Raw genomic sequence first — 21,878 nt, 5'->3', positions numbered from 1 at the left:
ACATATTATTAAGTTAATATATTAGAGGAAAGACTTGTTTAAGGAAACATATTTTAAATGCAAATGTCTACCACAGTCACCTTCCTTACCACCCTCCTAGTATCTCAGTAAGCAAAACACTTTGCTTAAGGTCTTTGTTTAATTGACACCGTGATAAGCTTGACCTACGGGAATAATGTTACATTCTCTTTAACCTGTTTACTCTCAATATCAAAACAGCCATTGAGAAGAAGAAACTGTAGTCCATTCATTGATTTTGTTCAAACCATTAGAATGGCAAACTTTTTCTGTGAACAGTCAGATAGTAAATATTTTAAACTTTGTAGGCCAAAAGACAAAATTGAAGATACTGTATACATATATTCTTATATAACAAGAGGGAAAATGAATATCCATGAATATTTTATTGATAGCATTGAAAAGTTTATTGCTAGATGGTGAAATTTGAATTTAATAAAATTTTCTCATGTAATGAAATATTGTTTTTTTCTCACCATTTAAAAATGTAAAAGCCATTCTTAGGTCATTGATGAGCAAAACCAGTGGTTAGTTCCTTGTTTAGAAAACAGCATGTGGATATCCGATACTTAACAGATTTTAATTTCACTTGTAGAACATTTTGAGTACCTATTTTATATCGGAGTAATATATATTACTATCCCAAAACTTTTTTGAAAGAACCAACCAAAAACCAAACTCACTGCCATCAGGTGAATTCCTACTCATAATGACCCCCATTGGGTTTCTGAGGCTGTAAATCTTCATGGAGGTAGATTGCCTTTTTTCCGGAAGTGGCTGACAGGTTTGAACCGTCAGCCTTCCGGTTAGCAGCCGAATGCTTTATTCGCTGTACTACCAGAGCTCTTTAGAAAGAACAGACACTCATTTATAAAGAAATGTGTTTAACTTCTGACAGGTCAATAAATGGCAGGTCTAGAATTGAAAGCCACATCTATTTTTCGGCTCGTAGGTTCTTTCCACTGCTCAAAACCTCTTACGTGCCATTGCATACTGTCAAGAAAAAGATAGGGTTCCTGTTCCTAAGTAGTTCTTAGTTGTGATGAGATACAAATTTGGAAGGTTGGAATTTTCTCAAACATGCCTGTTGTCACTACAAATCAGGTTTACCTAAATTTGGTCTCATTTCTGTGATGACGTTTGCTTGGTTTTTAGACTCTTTAAACCTTTTTCTACCCCAACCCCCTTGGAATAGTAAGAGAACTTTTTTTCTGGTAACAGCATTATTTTAAAACTTTACAAAGTCACATTCAATTTATCTCTCTCCCTCTCTTTCTTCCTCCCTGAATGTTCTGATGATACATATTTGAAAATAATTTTAGTCCTTTAAAAACCTCATATTTTAATTAAAAATTGAATATATCTAAACAGGAAAACACAGAAATGGTGACAAGAAAACCAGTGATGAAATCAGAGTTATGAATGCCATTTAAGAAATGATTGTATAACTTTTACACCATTTTTGGAAGCAGTTTCTGTTTTAACTCAATTAATATCAAGTTAGTAGTATAGTTGTATAAGCCATCTCTTTTTGGTTCAGGGAGGCATTAAAATGTGCTAAGGAGCTCTGGTGGCACAGTGCCTAAGGCATTTGATTGCTAACCAGGACGTTGGCGGTTCAGACCCAATAACTACTCTGTGGAAGGAAATCGGGGCAGTTTACTTCTGTAAAGACTTACTATCTTGGAAACCCGATAGGGGTTGCTGTGAGTTGGAAGTGGGTCAGAATCGACCCAATGGCAGTAAGGTGTTTTTTTTTTTTTTTTTTAAAAGGACACAAATAAGTACTGAGTGAAAAAGCAATGAATGTATTTAGTGGTGTTGGAAAAGATGGTAGCAAAAGATAATGTTGAAAATGCCATTTGCTGTTTGGTGATGGTTGTTCTTTTTTATTTTGAGTTTGCACCCATGGCATTTTGAGTTAAGCTCAGAGAGTTTAACAATGAACACAATGAACTCACTATTGCATTTAGTTCATGTATGGCATTTTACAGTTTTCAATTGGTTCAGGAACATTTCTTGAAAAAAGTAAGAGCAATGTAGTACAATATTCACTGAGGTAAATTCTTTTTCATACTTCATATTACCCCATTGGTTAGTTTTTTTTCCCATGCTCTCTACATCTTTTAAAAACATATCTTTACATCTAACCAACCAACCAACCAACCAACCAATTCACTGCCTTTAAATCAATTCCAACTGATAGTGACCCCTATTGGGGTGCAAGGCTGTAAATCTTTATAGAAGCTGGTTGCTTCATTTTTGTTCTACGGAGTGGGTGGGTTTGAACCACCAGGGTTTTTGGATAGCAGCCAGATACTTAACCTCTACACCACCAGAGCTGATGGGCTTGAACCACCAACCTCCTGGTTAGCAGTCAAATGCCTTAGGCATTGCACCGCGAGAACTCCTTACTACATTTTAATTTTTCCCTGAACAAAAAAGAGATGGCTTATAGAGCTACTCAAAAAAATGGCAGTGAGTTTGGTTTTGTTTATAAAGCTACTCTACTAACTTGATATTATTGAGTTAAAACAGAAATTTATCTTTACATTTATTCATGTAATAAAAGTAATCTTCAATTTTAAGGAAACTTACATGTTAGTGATAATGTAGAATTTAGGTTTAAATATTTTTATATACATAGAATTGAGAAAGCAAAATTTAAGCACTGTGTATGGGAAACCAAGGAAAGTTTAAAAAAAAAATTAACTTTGGTCTCAAGTTATTTAGAGGTGGGAAAGTACTTCAGTAGATTTTATTTTGTTGTGGTTTGGTTTTCCTAGAAGCCTGCTGAAAAATGCCTCCTCACTCCAGCAAAAACACCTAGCTGTCATCTTTGTAGCATAGTGGCTAAGGCACTTGACTGCTAACCAGAAGGCTGGCGGTTCAAACCCACCAGCCACTCCTCGGAAGGAAGGTTGGGCAATCCTACTTCCGTAGTGATACTGCCTCAGAAACCCAAGGAGGGGTCGCTATGAGTCAGGGCTGACTTGAAGGCACATAACAACAACAACAACAACATCATCTTTGTAGTGTGTTTTCATTAAAAACAAAAGAAAAACAAACAACTTGCAGAAGTCCTTTGTGGTTTTAGGGAGAGAGAATGCATTTTAAAACATGTAAAACGAAAGACTTCTTCAGTGGGGAAAAAACGGTTAAATAGCTGGCACTTTCTAAGTGATTGAAATGTTAGAGTGGGTAACAATTTGTGAAAAATCCAGAGAAAAGTTGAGACTGGTTTCAGACTGTGTTAACCATTCCTCCATGAAGTGAGAAATAAATACTTCATAGGAATTTATGTTGTAATATAATGCCTATTCCTTTCAGAACACTTTTATGAATCAGCAGTGGTTGAATGTCTTTGGATACCTGTTTGGCACTGAGAGAAATGTGTGGGTGGTTTCAGGGCAGTTTCAATGTTGTTAACTCAAATAAGTTCTAGAGTTGGTATTAATTGGCCCCCTTACACTACCTTTAATGAGGAAACCAGTTGTTATATGGGTGACTTCTTCACACCTTTAGAGGTCATTGCTGCCTCATAAAAATTCATTGATTTGGAAATCTTATGTTCTGTACATTGTCCTCTTGTGATTAACCGTAAATGTAACTTTTTAGTTTTTAATTGTTGTTTGTGGTTAAATACAGTAAAGTAAGAACCAAAGATTTAGAATCCAAATTTTGACTCTCTTTGATCTGGGTGACTTGCCTGGTGAATACTTTAAGTGAGATCACCACCTATAATTAGTTTTATGATTCAGACTATTAATAAGTGACAGGAAAGGAATAGTATCCTTTTAACCAGTATGTCTTACAGAGCATTACTCTGTGTGTGTGTGTTATGTGCTGTGGAGCTGGACCTGACTCATAGTGACCCCTCCTTGGGTTTCTGAGGCAGTATCACTGTGGAAGTAGGTTGTCCAAACTTTCTTCTGAGGAGTGGCTGATGGGTCTGAACCGCCAGCCTTCTGGTTAACAGTCAGGTGCCCTAGGCATTATGCTACCAGAGCTCCTACTGGATGGGGGATAAAATCTCACATATCTGTATTTTTTGCTTCTTGCTTAATTGCAGATAAGAAAAAAAACATTCTGAAGCTGGATGCAGAAAATAAATGGATTTTCTGATAACAAAGGGCAGTAAAAAACCTCAAAATACTATATTACAGTATAGTAATCAGTGTAGAAATAGAAATTCTTGTCCTCAAGAAGATGATAGCATTGTTTTGTTTTTTAATTTGTGGTTATTTTCTTCTTTCCAAACCAAAAAACCAAACTTACTGCCATCGATTTGGATCCGACTCATAGCGACCCCTCCTTGGCTTTCTGAGGCAGTATCATTACGGAAGTAGATTGCCCCATCTTCCTTCCCAGGACTGGCTGGTGGGTTTGAACCACCAGCCTTATGGTTAGCAGTCAGATGCCTTAGGAACTACATCATCAAAGCTTCCATTTTTCTTCTTTGTTATCAACAAATAAATTTTACAGAATTCCTTCATTTTATTTTGATACTATGTTATGAATGTCTTGAGAAATTACATTTCTGATGGTTATTTATTCGTGTTAAACTAGGTTTAGGGAGCCCTGGTGGAACGAACAATGGTTAAGTGTTGGGCTACTAAATGAAAAGTTGGCAGTTCAAACCCACCAGCAGCTCCACAAGGGAACAGATCTGGCAATCAGCTGCCATAAACATCACGGCCTACAAAACCCTGTGGGGCAGTTCTGCTCTGTCACTTGGCATCACTATGAGTTGAAATCAACTCAACAGCACGAAAGAACAACAACAACAAACTGGTTTTCACTAGTTACAAAAAATAACAATAAATGAAAAGAGTATTTCCTCTCCTGAAATAAAAAAAAAGAGGGAACATTTCCCAGTCTGGTTTATGTAAAGGATTTACATAAGTAACCACAGTGCCTAGATGATGTTGGACTCTAGTGGATGGACTATCACTTAAGGTGTGTTTTCACAGATGAGCTCCATTGAATAGGGAACTCAGTGAAGACATCATCTTTGTCACATTTATATTCTTTAGCAACATCTGAATTTTTTATAAATTATTTATTAATAGTATGCATAGCTTAGTACTTAAAAATAGAAACTTTGAAATTAATGTATATTAAAAAAATACAGGGTTTTAAGTAGGCTTGACATTTTTATATGTACGAATTAAAGTATAAAATAAGCCATGAAAAAATAACCAATGACCAAACATTTATCCACTGCCTACTATATGCTAGATAGTGTGCTGAAAACCAAGAATGTAAGATTTCATAAATAGGATTTACTCCTTTTTGTTGAAGAGCTTGGAGTCTCAAAGGGAAGGAATATAAGTAAAGAGACTTAGAAGAGTTCTGATAGGGAACTGATAAGTTTTTATGTATGTAGTGGATTCGTACCTCCGTTTAAGAAACTATAAACAGAGCACTGTTCTAGGTTCTGGGTTTATCATGGTGAACAAGATAGATAAGATACATTTCCTTATGGAGGACCACCTTCCATGTACATTATCCAGTCTCATAGATAATTGTCCTTTTTGTTCACTTTTACATCTTAAGTGCTAGAACAGTGCTGGATATATATAGGTGCTCAATAAGTATTTATTGGAAGAAAGAAAACAGATGACCCAAACCTGAGCTGAAGTTCTCCTTTCCCCTTGTCAGGGAAGTCTTGAACTGAGTTGTGGAGGATAGTTGTTCCCTTAGAGAAAAATACCCTGTCTGGAGGAAGTAGTTTAATCATAGATAGTGGGTTGTTAAAAATTTGACCCTCAGTACTCATGGGCACCCTATGCATAGCAGAATGAAACACTACCTGTGTTTCTACTTGATCAGACCTTTGTGATCCATGGAGTTTTCACTAACTGATTTTTGGAAGTGGATCACCAAGCCTTTCTGCCTAGTCTGACTTAGTATGGAAGCTCCACTGGAATCTGTTCATTACCATAGGAACATGCAGGCCTCTGTTGGCAGAGAGGTGGTAGCTGTGCATGAGGTGCATTGGCTGGGAATAGGCACTGATTAATAGGACAATATTGAGGCTTAATAGAACTTTAAATGGTTTTTTAAGTCCATCAGAATTGAAGTATTCTACGTTTAGGAACTTTGGGGAAGTTAAAGCTGTATGCTGAGAATACCAAGAGCATCTCTTTCTGTGGCGTACCATGTTTTTTAACAGATAGGTCTATCAGGAATTTTTCTTTCAATGTTCAATATTAATCAGTATTTCACACCTTTTAAATTGCTGTATTTTAATGGTGCCTGTGAATTGTTTCTCAGTAGTGGATAATTTTGAAGTTTTAAAGTGTGGGAGATTTCTTTTTTTCTAATAAGTAGTTTAATCCCTAAGTGTTTTGAAAGATTACTGATAACATACTTTTCTTTAAAATATGAGAGACCTTTTTAAGAAGTATTGATATTTAAACAGTTGATGGGGATCTAAAAATAGTTTTTACTTTGGAGTATTCAAAGTATCCAGAATTTTATGATCCTTTGTGACTCCCTAAAATGAAGCTTTTTCTCCCCCCTTAAAGTTTGTTTTTCATCACACATTTACTGGTTAGAATCATTGATGTAATTCTCAAGTAAATTGCTGCATTTTTCTCTATATATATTCATTTTGCTTGATATAATGTACTTTAAAAGGTATAACTGAGCTGTAGTCTTCTTTGAAAAAGTTTTTGTTTGAAATGTTTTATAACTTAAAACATATCAAGGTAGAAGAAAGCTTCTAAATGAAAATAACAAAAGAAGCTAAATTGATTTTGTGTTATAGGATCATAAGTTGTTTGAACACAGTCTCTTACAGGAATTTTGTTTTTATAAGAATGTGTTTAGTGTTTCATGCTAACCAGCTTTACTGACAGATTGCTACATATTCAAGGCCAGTGTGCTTATGCTGGAAAATGAGATTTTGTTCTTTTATTTTCATTCAGGGCATGAAAACAATTTCAAAGTAGTTTTTTAAATCCCCATGTTTATGTTTATCTCCATAATTTATGCTCCTCACATAATACTGACTAGTCACAAGAATTACGTGTTAATGAACACAGAAGATATTAGATGCTTTAGGGTTTGTTAGGCTAGTTCTTAAATGGAACTAAGGGGGTAATTGAAATAAAAGTGGCATTCTACAAACAAATAAAATAGAGTTTTTACATACTGCATTTTAATAAACAAAGAAAAGTTTTAATTGTACATCCTTGATTTTAAAAATTTTATTTAGTTAAACTTATGAATATGCAGAAAATAAAATGAATTGAAATTTTATAAGTTAATTATCTTTTAGGTTTACTTTAGGTTAACTGTTTAGGTTAACATTCTCTTTTCTTCTAAATTCTTTTTAAGTAAATAATGAAATGGAAAAATAATTTTTTTTTTTTCCTGGAGGCTTGTAAGCTCAGGATTCAGCCTGGTTGAAATCATATCCCCTCTTCATTAAGTACTTTTCTCATTTCCATTTTAGGAAGAATCTCATTAACATACATAACCATGAATAAATCAGATTTCGTATGCCAGCACTAGTAGTAAGTAGACTGTGGCTTGCGTTAATGTTTCATTAGAGCTTAAAGTCACAGCCTTAGCTCCATTGAGGTCCCTGATAATCAGGAGGTGTGGTGCTGACTGGGACACTCAGACCGTATGACAGTGGTATCCATGACATAGTTTAGTTTAAAGGAATTAAGTAAAACAGTACTGTAAAAGTTGAAGTTTTTTTCTATTATGACACTTAATAAAGACTTTCATTGAATGTATGGTTGTAAAGAAATGTAGAATGAGCATTCTGAGTGTGGACAATGCTAGAAAAGCAAAGTGTTCCTGATTAAGTACCTGAAGTATGAGCTTGTAACCAAGTGTAATACTTACTGCCAGAACTGTGTATTTTCTTGCAAAAATGCTCATAAATGACGCAAAGCCCAGTAGAATTCCGATTCCCATCTTACAGATTCCTAGCTAGTAGTGGTACATCTGTTTATTAGGAGTTGTCCCTGAATGGGAATGATTTCAGTCCTGTGTCACTGTACCTGTTGCTGGGAGATGTTTATTCTAATCACTAGCCCAAAGCACGGAGAGTTATTGCTTGATATTTTATTGGGGGGTGCTGTCTTTTCAAAATCATTTGTTCCGAAAGGAGAAAATGGAGTAAAACAGTTCATTTTACTCTAAGCACCGCTATTTGGCAGTGTTCACATTTGTGCAGCACAAAGCTGCAATGTTGATCTTTTGCTCACAAGGCCTCCCACCAGTTCTTTCTTCAATTTTAAAGGTTATAAGATGGATTGGATTACACTTTGCTGGTTGGGATGCTCTTTTTTTCTTTGTGGAAATAGAAATAGATTGAAAATACAGCTTAGAATAAATGTCATAGTAATAGTTTGGTTAAAAGGCTTTAATTTGGGGATTTCTTTTCATTGATTATCTTGACCGAACAATTTTATTGAATACTTGACCATCATCTACACTGTTGTTTAATGCTCTGCTTTTTCCACCAAGCCTAGGAGCACCTGATACATCATAGTGTATTCTCTACAGCAGTAGGCCCCACATCTGCTGCTGGTTGTCACCATTATTTGGAAGGCACTAAAGTAACATTTGGGAACACTGGTAGTGTGTTGCCTAAGGCATTTGACTGCTAACCAGAAGGCTAGTGGTTCAAACCCTTCCTCGGAAGGAAGGTTGGGCAATCTATTTCTGTAGTGATACTGCTTCAGAAACCCAAGGAGCGGTCGCTATGAGTCGGATACAACTCGATGGCAGTGAGTTGAGTTGAGAAAGTAATATTTAAGAACATGAACCCAGGAGCTAAATTGTTGGTATTTAATTCACTTTTACAGGATGTGTTACCAGGGCCATGGACAACTTAGTTAATCTTTCTGTTCCTCACTCACCCCCCACCCCCACCGAAGTGGTGGTAATAATAATAATAGCTATCTCATATTTTTTGGTTTTAAGGTCAGTAAATATTTGTAAAGTCTACTTCCATCGATGGCAGAGTAAAAAAGTTGAGTAGTTCTCTCCCTCTGAAACCGTTACACTCCTGAACAAATTGTCAACAACAACAACCACCATGTCTGGGGCCCCAAAATTGACCAAAGGCAATCAAATTGAAAAGCATTTCTTTATTCAAAGCTTCTGGTAGAAGAGTGGAAGTTTGAAGCACTTTTTCCTGGGGCTATTCCCATTCTCTACCTCCTTGTCCATCTGGAAGAAGTGATAGTTTCCTCAGGATGAGACTCATGATGAAAACCAGCAACTTTATAAGCAGAGAGAGGTGATTTGGTACAGAAGGTGAATGCTCATGCCCAGCAGTGTTGCCAGCAAAAGCAGTGAACACCATAGGAAACCAACAGGGAAAATCCACAGCGCTGCTAGTCTGAAGTTGTGGTCCCAGTTAGGGAGAATAGAGGGCCAGTTCCAATGTAACAGAGAAATCCTGGAAATGATAGAGCTGGAAGTTCTCCATGCATTTAAATTTTTTTTTTTTACTGTGGTAAATATACATATAACATCATTTGCCTATTCAACATTCTTCACATGTATAATTCAGTGACATTGGTTACATTTATCATGTTGTTCAAACATTACCATTGTCCATCTCAAATTTTCCCTTCACTCTTATCAGAAGCTCAATATGTCCTAAGTCTCCATATGTTCTTGATTGATTGTGAAACTACACACATGTGCATAGGAGACCTGAGAAGACTTGGCCAAAAGTTAATTACTAAAAATTGACTTAACACTGCCTGAACTTGGAACGTTCTAACCAATACACACACCAACACCTACAGATCAATCAGCAGAATGTGCACACCTTATTATGGGCTCACATTTTTTGTGCAAAATATTTGTTCAGTCACTGGCTTACCAATAGGGTGGCCTATAGGAAATCAGGCTAGAAATTAAAAATAAAAATAATTAAAAGGAAGGGGGGAAAATAAAAACCCAAGTAGAGACATGAACAACTGCACACTATAAGGGGAGATAGTTCTGGAGAATAAGTCCAGTCAAGTTACTGACAGGAAAATACTGTAACACCAACACACCTCAGGGGAAAAGGAATCCAAATTCAGAGTTGTTAACACTTTAGTCTTTAAAATGCCCAGTTTTCAACAGCAACAATAACCATAAAATTACAAGATCTTCCAGGAAACTGGGAGGTGTGACTCATAGTCAGGAGGAAAACAATCAATGGAAACTGCCTCTGAGGTGAGCTCAGAAGTTGTTAGATTTGGCAGATAAAGATTTCAAAGTGACTATTGTGTAAGTATGTTCAAAGATTAAAGTAAAACTATACTGAAGAGTTAAGAGAAAGTTATGATGACAGTGAGTCGACATACAAGTAATCTCAGTAAAGAAACTATTTAATAATAAAAGCTCTTAGAAAAATTCTTGGCACATTCTGATTATTAAATCAGTGTGTGATAAATAAATAAGTAAATTCCTCCCCAAATACAGACGTCCCAACTTCATCTGAGTAAGGCATTGGTGATTGCTTTGTGTAGAGTTCTTGACTTCCATAAGGGAGACACAGGTTCAGTACCAACCAGTGTACCTTATGCACAGCCACCATCCATCTGCCAGTGGAGGCGTTCATATTGCTGTGATGCTGAGCAAGTTTCAGCAGAGCTTCTAGACCAAGATTCATTAGGAAAAAAGACCTGGTGATCTGCTTCTGAAAATGAACAGTGAAAACCCTATGGATCACAATAGTGTGATCTGCAGTTGATGATGGAGATGGCATAGACCAGGGCAGCATTTTGTTCTGTTTTGCATGGAGTAGTCATGAGCCAGGGACTGCCTCAATGGCAGCTGGCAACAATAATTTTATCTGAAACCAGAGATTGTGATTCAGGTGGTCTGTACAAAGGAAGAAAATATTGTTAAAAGACTAAATTTTTTTTGGTGATGATTTCTTCCTGTGAAAGTATTGTCCGTCATTAATGTCATGTGACTAAAGGGGTAGGTAAAAGTTTTTTGGAATAAATTTTGGTTCTTCATTTTATTAGATTGACTTAGTGAAATTTGATGGTTTAAAAAGTTAATATTGATTGTGGAAATATTATTAAGGACTTTTTAAACTTTCCTTTAAATTATATTTTTTTGCATTATCAGGGAAAGTTTACACATCAAATTAGTTCACTACACAAATGGTTCAGTGACAGTGGTTACATTTTTCACAACGTGTCCACATTTTCATTATTTTGCTCTACATGTTTCATTTCCACTAATCTGTATTCATTGTCCTCTTACCCTTTCATTTTGCTTTAGACTAATTGTTGACCATTTTGGTCTCATATATATGATTTCTTGAAGGTGCACAGTACTCACAGGTGATATTCTTCATTTTATGAATCAGTCTGTTATTTAGCTAAAAAGAGACTTCAGGGAGTAATTTCACTTCAAGGTTTAAGGAATATCTCAGGGCAGTAGTCTTCAGAGACCTCTAATCTCAACTAGTCCCGTAAATCAGTACTTTTTAAGAGTTTGAGTTTTGTTTCATCTAAACTTCTTTTGAAGTTTTCAGAGAAAACATCTGAATTGGACAAAGAAGGCACACTTTCTTTTCTTTTTTTATTGTGAAGATTTACAGAGCAAATTCACTTTCCATACAGCAGTTCATATACACTTTTGTCTCATGACATTGACCACAGTTCACCACAATGCAACAGCTCCCCTCCCAACCCCTCCCCACAGTTACCTCTTTCCAGTGTCCATGGCTCCTGTCCCCTGAGCTGTCTCCCTGTGCAAAAGCAGCCCTTCTTTCTCCCATGATTGTTCTCTCCAAGGAGTGTATCTACTTGAGGTAAATGTTCAACTCGTATACCTGTCTTTTGTTTGGCTGGAAACCACAGATGTGGGTTCAATTCCAGACCCGAAGGGCAACTAGGGCCCATAGTCTCAGTGGTTCCATCCAGCTCTACCGGACCAGCAAACCTGGTCCCCCCCGGTTTTTTTTTTCCAAATGAGTTTGAGTTTTGTTCTACATTGTTCTCCCTCTCTATCAAGGATCTCCTACATAGATCCCTTTTCAAGTGGAAGACAGTGGTAGCCAGGCACCATCTAGTTAGAAGGCAAACTTTGATCTTAAAAATTCATGTACATTTTATTTATTTATTTATATTGTGATCTGGGTGAAAGTTTACAGAGCAAATTCACTTTCCATACTGCAGGCCACATACACTTTGTCTCATGACATTGACTGCAATTTCCCACAACACAACAGCTTCCTGCCACTTCCTCCCCATGGTTACTTCTTCCCCATGTCTTTCCCTCCCATGCACTCCTGCCTCCCCCCCAGCTGTCTCCCTGTGCATACACAGCCTTTCTGCTCTCCCATGATTGTTCTCTCCAAGGTGTATATCTACCTAATGTAAATGTTCAGCTCATGTCTGTCTGGAAGACACAGAGTGGGTTAATTCCAGACCTGAAGGGCAGCTAGGGGCCTTATTCTCAGTGGTTTCATCAGGGTCTATCAGATCAGCAAACCTGCCCCCCCTTTTTTTAAATGATTTTGAGTTTTGTTCCACATTGTTCTCCCACTCTATCTAGGATCTCCTACATAGATCCCCCACCAAGTGGTTGACAGTGGTAGCTGGCATCATCTAGTTCTTCTGGTCTCATATAGGCTGAGGATCGCATGGTTGTACATTTTATTTTGATTCCAATAACTACACTATGTTTATTTTCTCCCTTCCACTATGTTGTTGATTAAAATAGTGAATTCATTTTTATCTTTTACTACCCAATCAACTAGATATTTTATAGGAAAACATCTTGGCATTTATATTTTGATAAACATATATAACCCAAACCCACTGCCATTAGATTTATTCTGACTTATAGTGACCCTCTAGACAGGGTAGAACTCCCATCAGGGTTCCAAGGGTATAAATCTTTAGGAAAGCAGACTGCCACATCTTTCTGCTGCAGAGCTGCTGGTGAGTTTGAACTGTCAGCCTTTTGATTCTCAGTTGGATGTTTTGACTACTGGACCACAAGGGCTCCTAATCATATGTATATGTACTAGTTGTCTAATTCAGTGATTTTATTCTGTAACACTTAATGGTGTATGTTTCAAGTACTACTAGACACTGGGATTATATTAAGAACCCTGTCATCACAGTCTAGGAAGGAAGGTCAGTGATAAACATGAATATGCACAGCATCATGTGGTAATAATGAGCACCTTAGTAAAATAGATACAAAGTTCACTGGAAGTATAGGTGAGGGAGCAGAAATTTAGAAAAGCAAACAAATGATTTAGAATACAAATTGTGGAATTAAGTAAAGTAATATTTACTTTTAAGAACTCAGTAAATTCTGTTCTCTGAAAGTATAAGTATCATGATGTTTTTTCTTGAAGATTTTATATTGGAAATTTACCGACTTACTAAATACGTTGCTTTCTTTCCTTTTCTGGATGACTTTTAAACAGCTCTCTTGAATAATCAAAACAGCAAACATTCAGCTGTAACTTTTCAAATATATTTAAAAAGTAGAGAAAATTGATGTGGAACTATAATTATAAAGCTGCAAACAAATAAACAAAAACTAAAGGCCTGAATAAAAACATTTTTATAGTATTTTATAATAGTGCTTCATAATATTTTTTACAAAATTGTAAATTATGGCTCCAAGCTGGTCACCTAATAGCATGTTATGGTAGCTAAGCATTATGGTTAATAATGTGATTTATTCTGTTCTATCAGAGAATTATAATTGCAAATCATCTCGGACTTTAAAATAGGTAGTGTTCTAATTTATTTTTTTAATGTCGCTTGTTTGAAACTCAACTCAGATTTCACCACAGGAATAAGTGTCAGCTTCTGAAGCCATAAGAAGTTAAAACAGAAATGTGTTAGTTTAAGCTGAATTATTTTTATTGAGGTGTAGGGGGTACAGCATAGGATTAAGAAAGAGAAGAAAGTAATAAGTAAAACCTTATCTGTGAACTTCTGGGAAAGAAATTTATTTTAAAATGTTGGCCTGTCTTGGGAGGTCTTAACATTTTCCCAGCTTCACGTATGCAGTCTTTATCCATTGATAGTACACCTCTCCATGTACTTCTCTGTGTACTCTTCTAGTCTCATAAACCATCCCACTGAATGGTTTATGGTTGGGGTTTGCCACAATCCCCTGGGGATTTTTGTGCTCCAAAATGTGTATTTTTGTTCTTCATTCTAGTTTTACCTTTAATTTTCTCTGTAAAGCCTGAGAGTTTAGCTCGGCTTGAGAATTGCTGATTTTCTAAATCATGGTAGTGTGTGACCCAGTTACCCTTTTGGAGGGAGGGTTATTTATGCCTTAGAAAGAGGATACATATTTATTCAGGTAACTTTGTATCTCACTGAATTAGAAAGGGGCATTGTGCAATAATGTTAAAGAGCCGATTTTGGCATTGAATTGACCTGAACACAACCCAGCTCTTTAACCTGGAAATTTATAATTTACAACAATATACTTTATTTCTAAATGCTTGTTTTCTGTATAAAAGGGGATCTATATAGGATAATCCCTGTGATGCAGAGTAATTAAAAGATAAGGAAAAAAAAAAAACACTGTAAATGTCAGTTATATAATAAACATGATATAGATAGTAAGAGTTTGTTGTTATGTGCTGCCGGGTGGGACCTGACTCATAGCAACCCCTCCTTGGGTTTCCGAGACAGTATCACTATGGAAGTAGATTGCCCAACCTTCCTTCCGAGGAGTGGCTGTTGAGAAATAAAAAATTGAAGCAGTATCAGAGTTTTTGATACTTTAGCTGAGACTTATGTAGTACAACAATACACTAAAAATGCACTTCTTCCATATATATTTCTTCTATGTAGTTGAGTTTCCCTGCTTTTACCCTTTGTCTGTGTTTTGTTATTACTTTATGGGATTACTGGTTTGAAAACCATGGAATGAAATTTAAAAGTCTGAACTTTTATTCTATTTAGCAATTTATTATTATTATTTTTTAATAGCACCCATAAACAGTGGTAGTCTATAATTCTGCCTAATAGATCATACATAAATATATGGAGAATTTTTATTAAAGGAACTCTGATGGTGCCATGGTTAATGGTTGACCTGCCAATTCAAATCCACCAGCGACTCCACAGGAGAAAAGACCTGGTGACTGTTTTTGTAAAGATTACAGCCTTGGAAAGCTAATGAGGCATTTTTACTCTATTGTATAGAGTGGCATGATTCAGAACCGACTTGACTGTCTGTACCAAACAGCAACAACATGAGTTGGAATTAACTTGAATGACACACAAGTTTTATTAAATGTATTTCTTTACATTATTTTATTTTAGAGTCAAACAGATATGGAAAGTAATGTTATAGATGTTTCATTTCTATTTTACATATGACAAAACTGAATATTAAAGTTTTGCCCATCTTGGGTCATTCGGTTGTTGGATTGGATTGAACCATTGTCTGAAACCTTTTAGTGATACCAATTTTAAATAAATCCACACTACATTCCCTGCCCCCCCCCAAAAAAAAAAATAAAAGAAGAAACAGTTGCCATTGAATTGATTCAGAATCATGGTAACTAGATCCTGTGATTCATAGAGTTTACAAGGCTGTGATTTTTTGTAAGCTGATTGGCAGATCTTTCTTTCAAGGGGCTTCTGGATGTGTTAGAACCACCAGCCTTCTGGTGGATTAAGCACTGGTCGAGTGCTTAATCACTTGTGCCATCCGAGATTCCAGTTTTAAATAAAGTATCTGTAAATTGAAATAATTATCCTGTCAGTATCTTACTCTCCTAAACATCTGTTATTTTTGGGAACAACTGCTAAGACAAAACTATATTTTTAAGATAAGTGCTACTGACAACAGTTAACATGTACACATATGTGAAAAAGTAAGGCACGTATATTATGAAAGCTTTATTCCATTGCAGAGATGAAAATTGTCCCCTGATTAGTTGTCACATTCGGTATTTGTAAAACTTGTCACTATTTATGAATCCATTGCTTAAATTTGTCATTTTCCTTTGGATTTGCTCAAAAAGATCCACTTAATTTCTGATTGTGACTTTTGTTAAAGTTAATATAAAATTATTGGCTAACAAAGAAAAGCATACTTTGTGACAAGTCTTCAGTTGACTATAGACATGGATCGTATTATTTGAAAATGCGTTATTAAAATAATTTACTTCATAAATGAGTAAGTTTATTTTTCTTTCTTTTTTCTTTTCAAGGTTTCAGCAGAGCAGCTTTACCATTTGGGTTAGTTAGGCGAGAACTGTCCTGCGAAGGTTATTCTATAGACCTGAGGTGTCCAGGCAGTGATGTCATCATGATTGAGAGTGCTAACTATGGTCGGACAGATGACAAGATTTGTGATGCTGACCCATTTCAGATGGAGAATACAGACTGCTACCTCCCAGATGCCTTCAAAATTATGACACAAAGGTAAATATTCATATAATAAGATTCCATTTTAGCTACTATATCCATCTTTGTAAAATAATTAGAATAATTAAAAAGTGGATGGATATAGTCCATGTCTCAGTCTATTTTCTAATCTGAGGGTTTTATATACTAATAAGGATTTCTGCTGTATATTATAAAGTTATTCATATTAAAATCTTTATGTGGATTGACATGTGTCAGAAGGCATATATCTTGGTTTTCTGTATCATACACAGTAAGAATAATGTCACATGGGATATATTTTTTTTAAGGTTTCAAAATTTTAAAATATTTTCTATAATATAAAGAATCTTTAATTGTCTAGATCTATGGCAATATTTATTCTTTCACTTTAAAAGAATAAAACAAAATAAAAACAAATCCAAGTTAAGAAAGCATAAGACTTAAATATAGAATCCTTGTTTCCTTTAAGAGAAATCCTTTTTGTGGACTAAACCTCGTTTTCCTAGTGGATTTTGCTTTATTCAATGTTCATGACACCACCTTGTTAGAAAAGTATTATTAACTGAGAGAGAGTCATCAATATAACAGATGTGGTAAGGCAAGAGGCAAATGTATTTCTGAATATAAAATGGGAATTTCCTCTTCAAATACTATATAGTTAGGATAAGTACTATGCTTTATAATTCAAACCATTCCTTTCCTTTTATTCCTCTATATATTGCTCAAGATGATTTTAAAGATAGAGCAAATGGTGAATTGTCTTTTCTTTAAAAATGTAGATTTGAAGAATTTTTTTTTGCTACAATGAGGAGGATTGAAGTCAGGAGAAGATAGAATTTGACTATGTTCTTTGAATGTCCAAGGCACTGTAGTAGTTTGTATAGATGACTTACAGAATTGGTTATAAATTAGTCTTTAGCTACTTCAATAAAATTGAACCCCAGTTCATTAACTACTAAATGTGGGCACTATTATACATACATTGGTTTGTGTATTAAATATGATAATGTATTGGAAAGTTCATTACAAATTGTATAACTATGTAAATAAACCAAAAAAACCAAACTCAGCTGCCATCAAGTTGATTCTGACTCATAACAACCCCCTTTGGGTTTCCAAGACAGTAAATCTTTATAGAAGTAGATTGTCAAGTCTTCTTCCCATGGACTGGCTGGTGGGTTTGAACCACCAGCCTTCTGGTTAGCAGTCAAATGTCTTAGGCACTATACCACCAGAGCTCCTTAACTATGTAAATGGTACCCCTATAATAATACATAGGAGCCCTGGTGGCATAACAGTTAAACACTTGGATACTAACCAAAAGGTTGATGATTCAGACTTATCTAGTGGCTCCACAAGAAAAGATTTGGCAATCTGCTTTTGTAAAGATAACAGCCTGAAAAACCCTGTAGGGTAGTTCTGTGTTGTAACATGGGGTTGCTGTGAGTTGAAATTGACCTGATGGACACTAACAAAAACAAAAAATAATTCAGGACAAAACATTATAAATAACACATGAGAAATTCTTTGTAGTTTTCAGAAGGGAAAAAAGAAGATCTCATTTGGTTTTAGGAGAAAGATTTTTTAAATGAGGCAGGTAGGATTCATGTTTTAGTTCTTTCATTCATTCTTTTATTCTGTAGGCATCGAGTATGTGCAAGGCAGTAGTATAATTCTTTGAATTACTTATTCATTTACAATAATTGGTAATTGGTTTAAGCTCCTGTCATTCTGTAGTAGACTTTTAGAGTATACCATATCTGGGTTGTTTATTGTTAAATCCTCAGGATTTGTTGTGGAACTTGGCATATAGATGGTATCTAGTAAATATTCTCTGACTGACTGAAAAATTTACCAGTACATCCTGACAAAGAGGTTATGGTCTAATAGTAAATCAGGATATTTGCTTGCGGTGTTTTGTGAATGTTTTGTATGTAGTTGGGATTTCTTCCCATGTCAGTAATTGGTGCACCTATGGATAACTTGGGCCCAGATCTTTTTACTTTTCCCACTTTCATTTTCAGACAACTAAAATTTCCATCTGCACATGGAACAGGATTGGTTTAGACAAAAAATGACAAAAAAAATGACACTATTTGAAATTATCATGATTGTTTCTCCCCCAAAGAGAGTGAATTAATAAATTCAGTAGCTCTCTCTGAAATCCTGAACTAGACAGTTACCTCTTCAGATTTAATATATGTAAAATAACTAATGATTATGGGTATCACTTTCCTCTCTTCTGGATCCAGAGCACCTAACTCCTCACATCTTAGTTGTAGTAATTTTCCTATTGTTTTGATTCTCTAGTGCTGCTCTAACATAAATACCACAAATGGATGGTTTTAACAAATAGGGATTTATTCCCCTACAGTTTAGGAGGCTAGAAGTCTAGTTCAGAGTGCCAACTCTAGGGGTTTGGTGAAGGCCTGTCAACATTCGCTTCAGCTCTGCCTCTTGTTCCTGGCCCACTGAAGCTGGAGGTTTCTCTTAACTCAGGCAACTGCTGCCAGCTGAGGCTGACAAACCCAAAGTCAACAAGTAAAATGGCACAGTCCCAAGATTATTAAGCAACATGGCAGGCCAGTAGTTCAAGTCTAGAATCATTACCAAGATCAGTAGGCAGTATGACAGGCCACTGAATGCGACTCAGCTACATGCAGGGTCCAAGCGTGTCATAAAAAGCTTGAGACCTTTCTCAAAATTTTTTTCTTATAAGGCAGCTATGCAGCTCCTCACAGTAGATTCCAACATGGAATTGATTACCAGTCTCATCATGGGGAGTAACTGCATCCAGCTGTCCAGCCACTCAAAACCAGGCCCAGCCAAGTTGACACATAACCTTATCTACCACACCTATATATATTTCAAATGATGTAGTTAGTCATAATTATGATTAAACTAGTACAATATCTCACTTCTCCAGAATTTCTTTTCTACCAATCTTAGTTATAATCAATATCAGTCATGTTCAGAGACAGTGGAGGGACATTTATGTGTTACAGAGTTTACTATATATTATAGCTTTTATATTTTGTTTCCTTGGAATAATCTTCATCTTTCTAGTCAACCTTCCCTTCCCTTTAGACTAAATAATACACACTTTTGCATCTCCCCTACTTTTTTTCCCTGTTCTGCACACAATATTTGACTAGTTTTCTAAATTATTTACTAGTTCACCTTAAAGTAGAATAGCAACTTTTGTAGGCAGGGGGCTCGTTGGTATATACACAGTGCAAACATCTAAAGGTGATAAGAGGCAGTGAAGGAAAACTTGGAAAAAGTATTTTAAAAAATTCAGAAATAACAGTATAGATACAGATTGCTGAAAAGTCTCAAAATTCTCAGAACATGTATTAGTTTATCTTTACAGATAGCAAAATACAGTAACTGTATATGTGTGTGTATATACACACACACACACACACACACACACACATAGAAGTTGTGGTAGCATAGTGTCTAAGGCACTTAACTGCTAACCAGAAGGCTGGTGGTTCAAACCCACCAACCACTCCTCGGAAAGAAGGTTGGGCAATCTACTTCCACAGTGATACTGCCTCAGAAACCCAAGGAGCAGTCGCTATGAGTCGGGTCCGACTCCACGGCACTTAACAACAAATACATATATATATATATATATATATATATATATATATATATATATATACACCATTTGTAAATGCTCACGGGGATTATGGAGATATTTTTAACAAACCAGAGAACAAACACAATACTTTTGAAATGATTTCCACCAAAATGGTATTGTTTTTAGTTCTTGTGGGGTAATTATTAGAAATTAAGGCTAAATCTCGTCTGCATGAATAGTATTTCATAGAAGTATTCTTATGTAAAACTTAAAGTCCTTTATGGATGATGTGGGATTTTGACATCTGACCTTTGAAACAAACCTTCATTTTTAACTTCCTTGTGAAAAATGGATTCTGTGCTCCAGTAAAATTATAGAAAAAAATCTTGCTCATAGTATTTCAAAATTTAGGAATTGCCTTTGTGAGAAAGACAATATGATAAACACTAGTAATCAAGCATACATCTGTTCTTTATATGTTGATCCACCTATTCAATGGTAGTGATATGACTTTGGCATCCAGGAGTAGACCACAGAGAAATAGGAAGTCAAGAATTATCATGTGCAATTACCAGTTACTAGCCTGAATAGCAGAAATCAGTGGGAGGTGGTATAAAAAGAGGGCCTGGAAGTGCTGACCTGAAGGGAGTGTATGTTGTAGGTAAATTCTCTGTTTCGGGTTATATGCATTTAAATGCACAAATACATAGCCAAATGCTTATCTTACCATATTTGTACATAAAAATATAATTACATCTTATAGAGACATACAGGATAAGGTATATCCAGTTATTTTTCTCGTTGAATCATTTTATAGAAGCAGTGCTGCATTGTTTTCGTAATAGTTTTGAAAGGAGCTAGAATTTTCAGAGTATTTAAATGATCTGAAAACATACATGTGTTCTTTCTAGCTGTGCTATCAAAATCTTCAAACAATGTATGTGTATAACTGAATTAAGGGGGAAGATCTAACACTGGTTGTAGAAATGACATTTGTGAATTGTTGTATTGTACTAATGGCTTATATTTTTTCAGTAGCACAATCACAATTTAAACATGAATACTTGATATAGAGAAGGAAGACAATTATATCTTAAAAGTAAATTTCCTAGTAGAAACTTTTACATAGTCCATTCTTAATATCCCATATACTCTGCCATATTTAACTGGTACATAGTTACATACAGCTATAAGAAAACAGGTAGGTGATATTTTTGCATCTGAATTATTACCATATAATTTTAGGTATATAGACTATGCTGATGCTGTGTATATGTTGGATAATATAAAAATAGTCCTTTCAGCCTTAACAAAAATAATTAGGAATTATTTTTTACCAAACTCTTAACAGTTTGGTAAATTTTTTCATTCATAATGCTCAAAAGAATTTAGTATTCAATGAAGTAAGAAAGGATAGATTTTTCCCCCTTTATTGTAGTAAAATATCACTTTGGAAAGATCAAATAAAAACACTGAATTTTTAAGTTAAATTTGAAAGCCCTATTTCTTTATATATAGGCACAGAGATTTTTAGTACCGTTAAAATATCTAGGAGCTCTGGTAGCATAGTGCCTAAGGCTGGCTGTTCAAACCCACCAGCCACTCCTTTGAAAGAAGGTTGGTCAATCTACTTCTGTAGTAATACCACCTCAGAAACCCAAGGAAGGGTTGCTATAAGTCGGGTCCAACTTGATGGCATGTAACAACAACAACAACAACATTAAAATATCTATAATATATCTCAAGGCTTTTCATTTCTTCCTCCAATTGTCATCACTTTAACAGTTGAAAATCATGTAAATAAATATACTTGTAATTCAGAGTCTGGTGATGGTGAAAGTATTAATAATTATTACTTTTTCTCCATTTTCTCTTTCCTGCTCTTTAAAATG

General features: G+C 35.4%; 1 protein-coding gene across 1 annotated transcript in view; it reads left to right on the top strand.

The window, feature by feature from the left end:
* Window positions 1–21,878, top strand: part of ADGRL2 (adhesion G protein-coupled receptor L2) — a 193,202-nt gene that overhangs the window by 86,484 nt on the left and 84,840 nt on the right. The window contains exon 2 of the mRNA XM_042781872.1: window positions 16,220–16,433. Within this exon, the coding sequence (XP_042637806.1) occupies window positions 16,220–16,433 (214 nt within the window). The remainder of the gene's footprint in view (window positions 1–16,219; window positions 16,434–21,878) is intronic.

The sequence above is a fragment of the Orycteropus afer genome, unplaced genomic scaffold (assembly GCF_000298275.1).
Source record: "Orycteropus afer afer isolate SDZICR_OR568_19922 unplaced genomic scaffold, OryAfe1.0 scaffold00189, whole genome shotgun sequence".
In the NCBI taxonomy this organism is placed as follows: domain Eukaryota; kingdom Metazoa; phylum Chordata; class Mammalia; order Tubulidentata; family Orycteropodidae; genus Orycteropus; species Orycteropus afer.
Note: the sequence above shows the minus strand (reverse complement) of the source record. Positions and strands in the feature narration are given on the sequence as shown.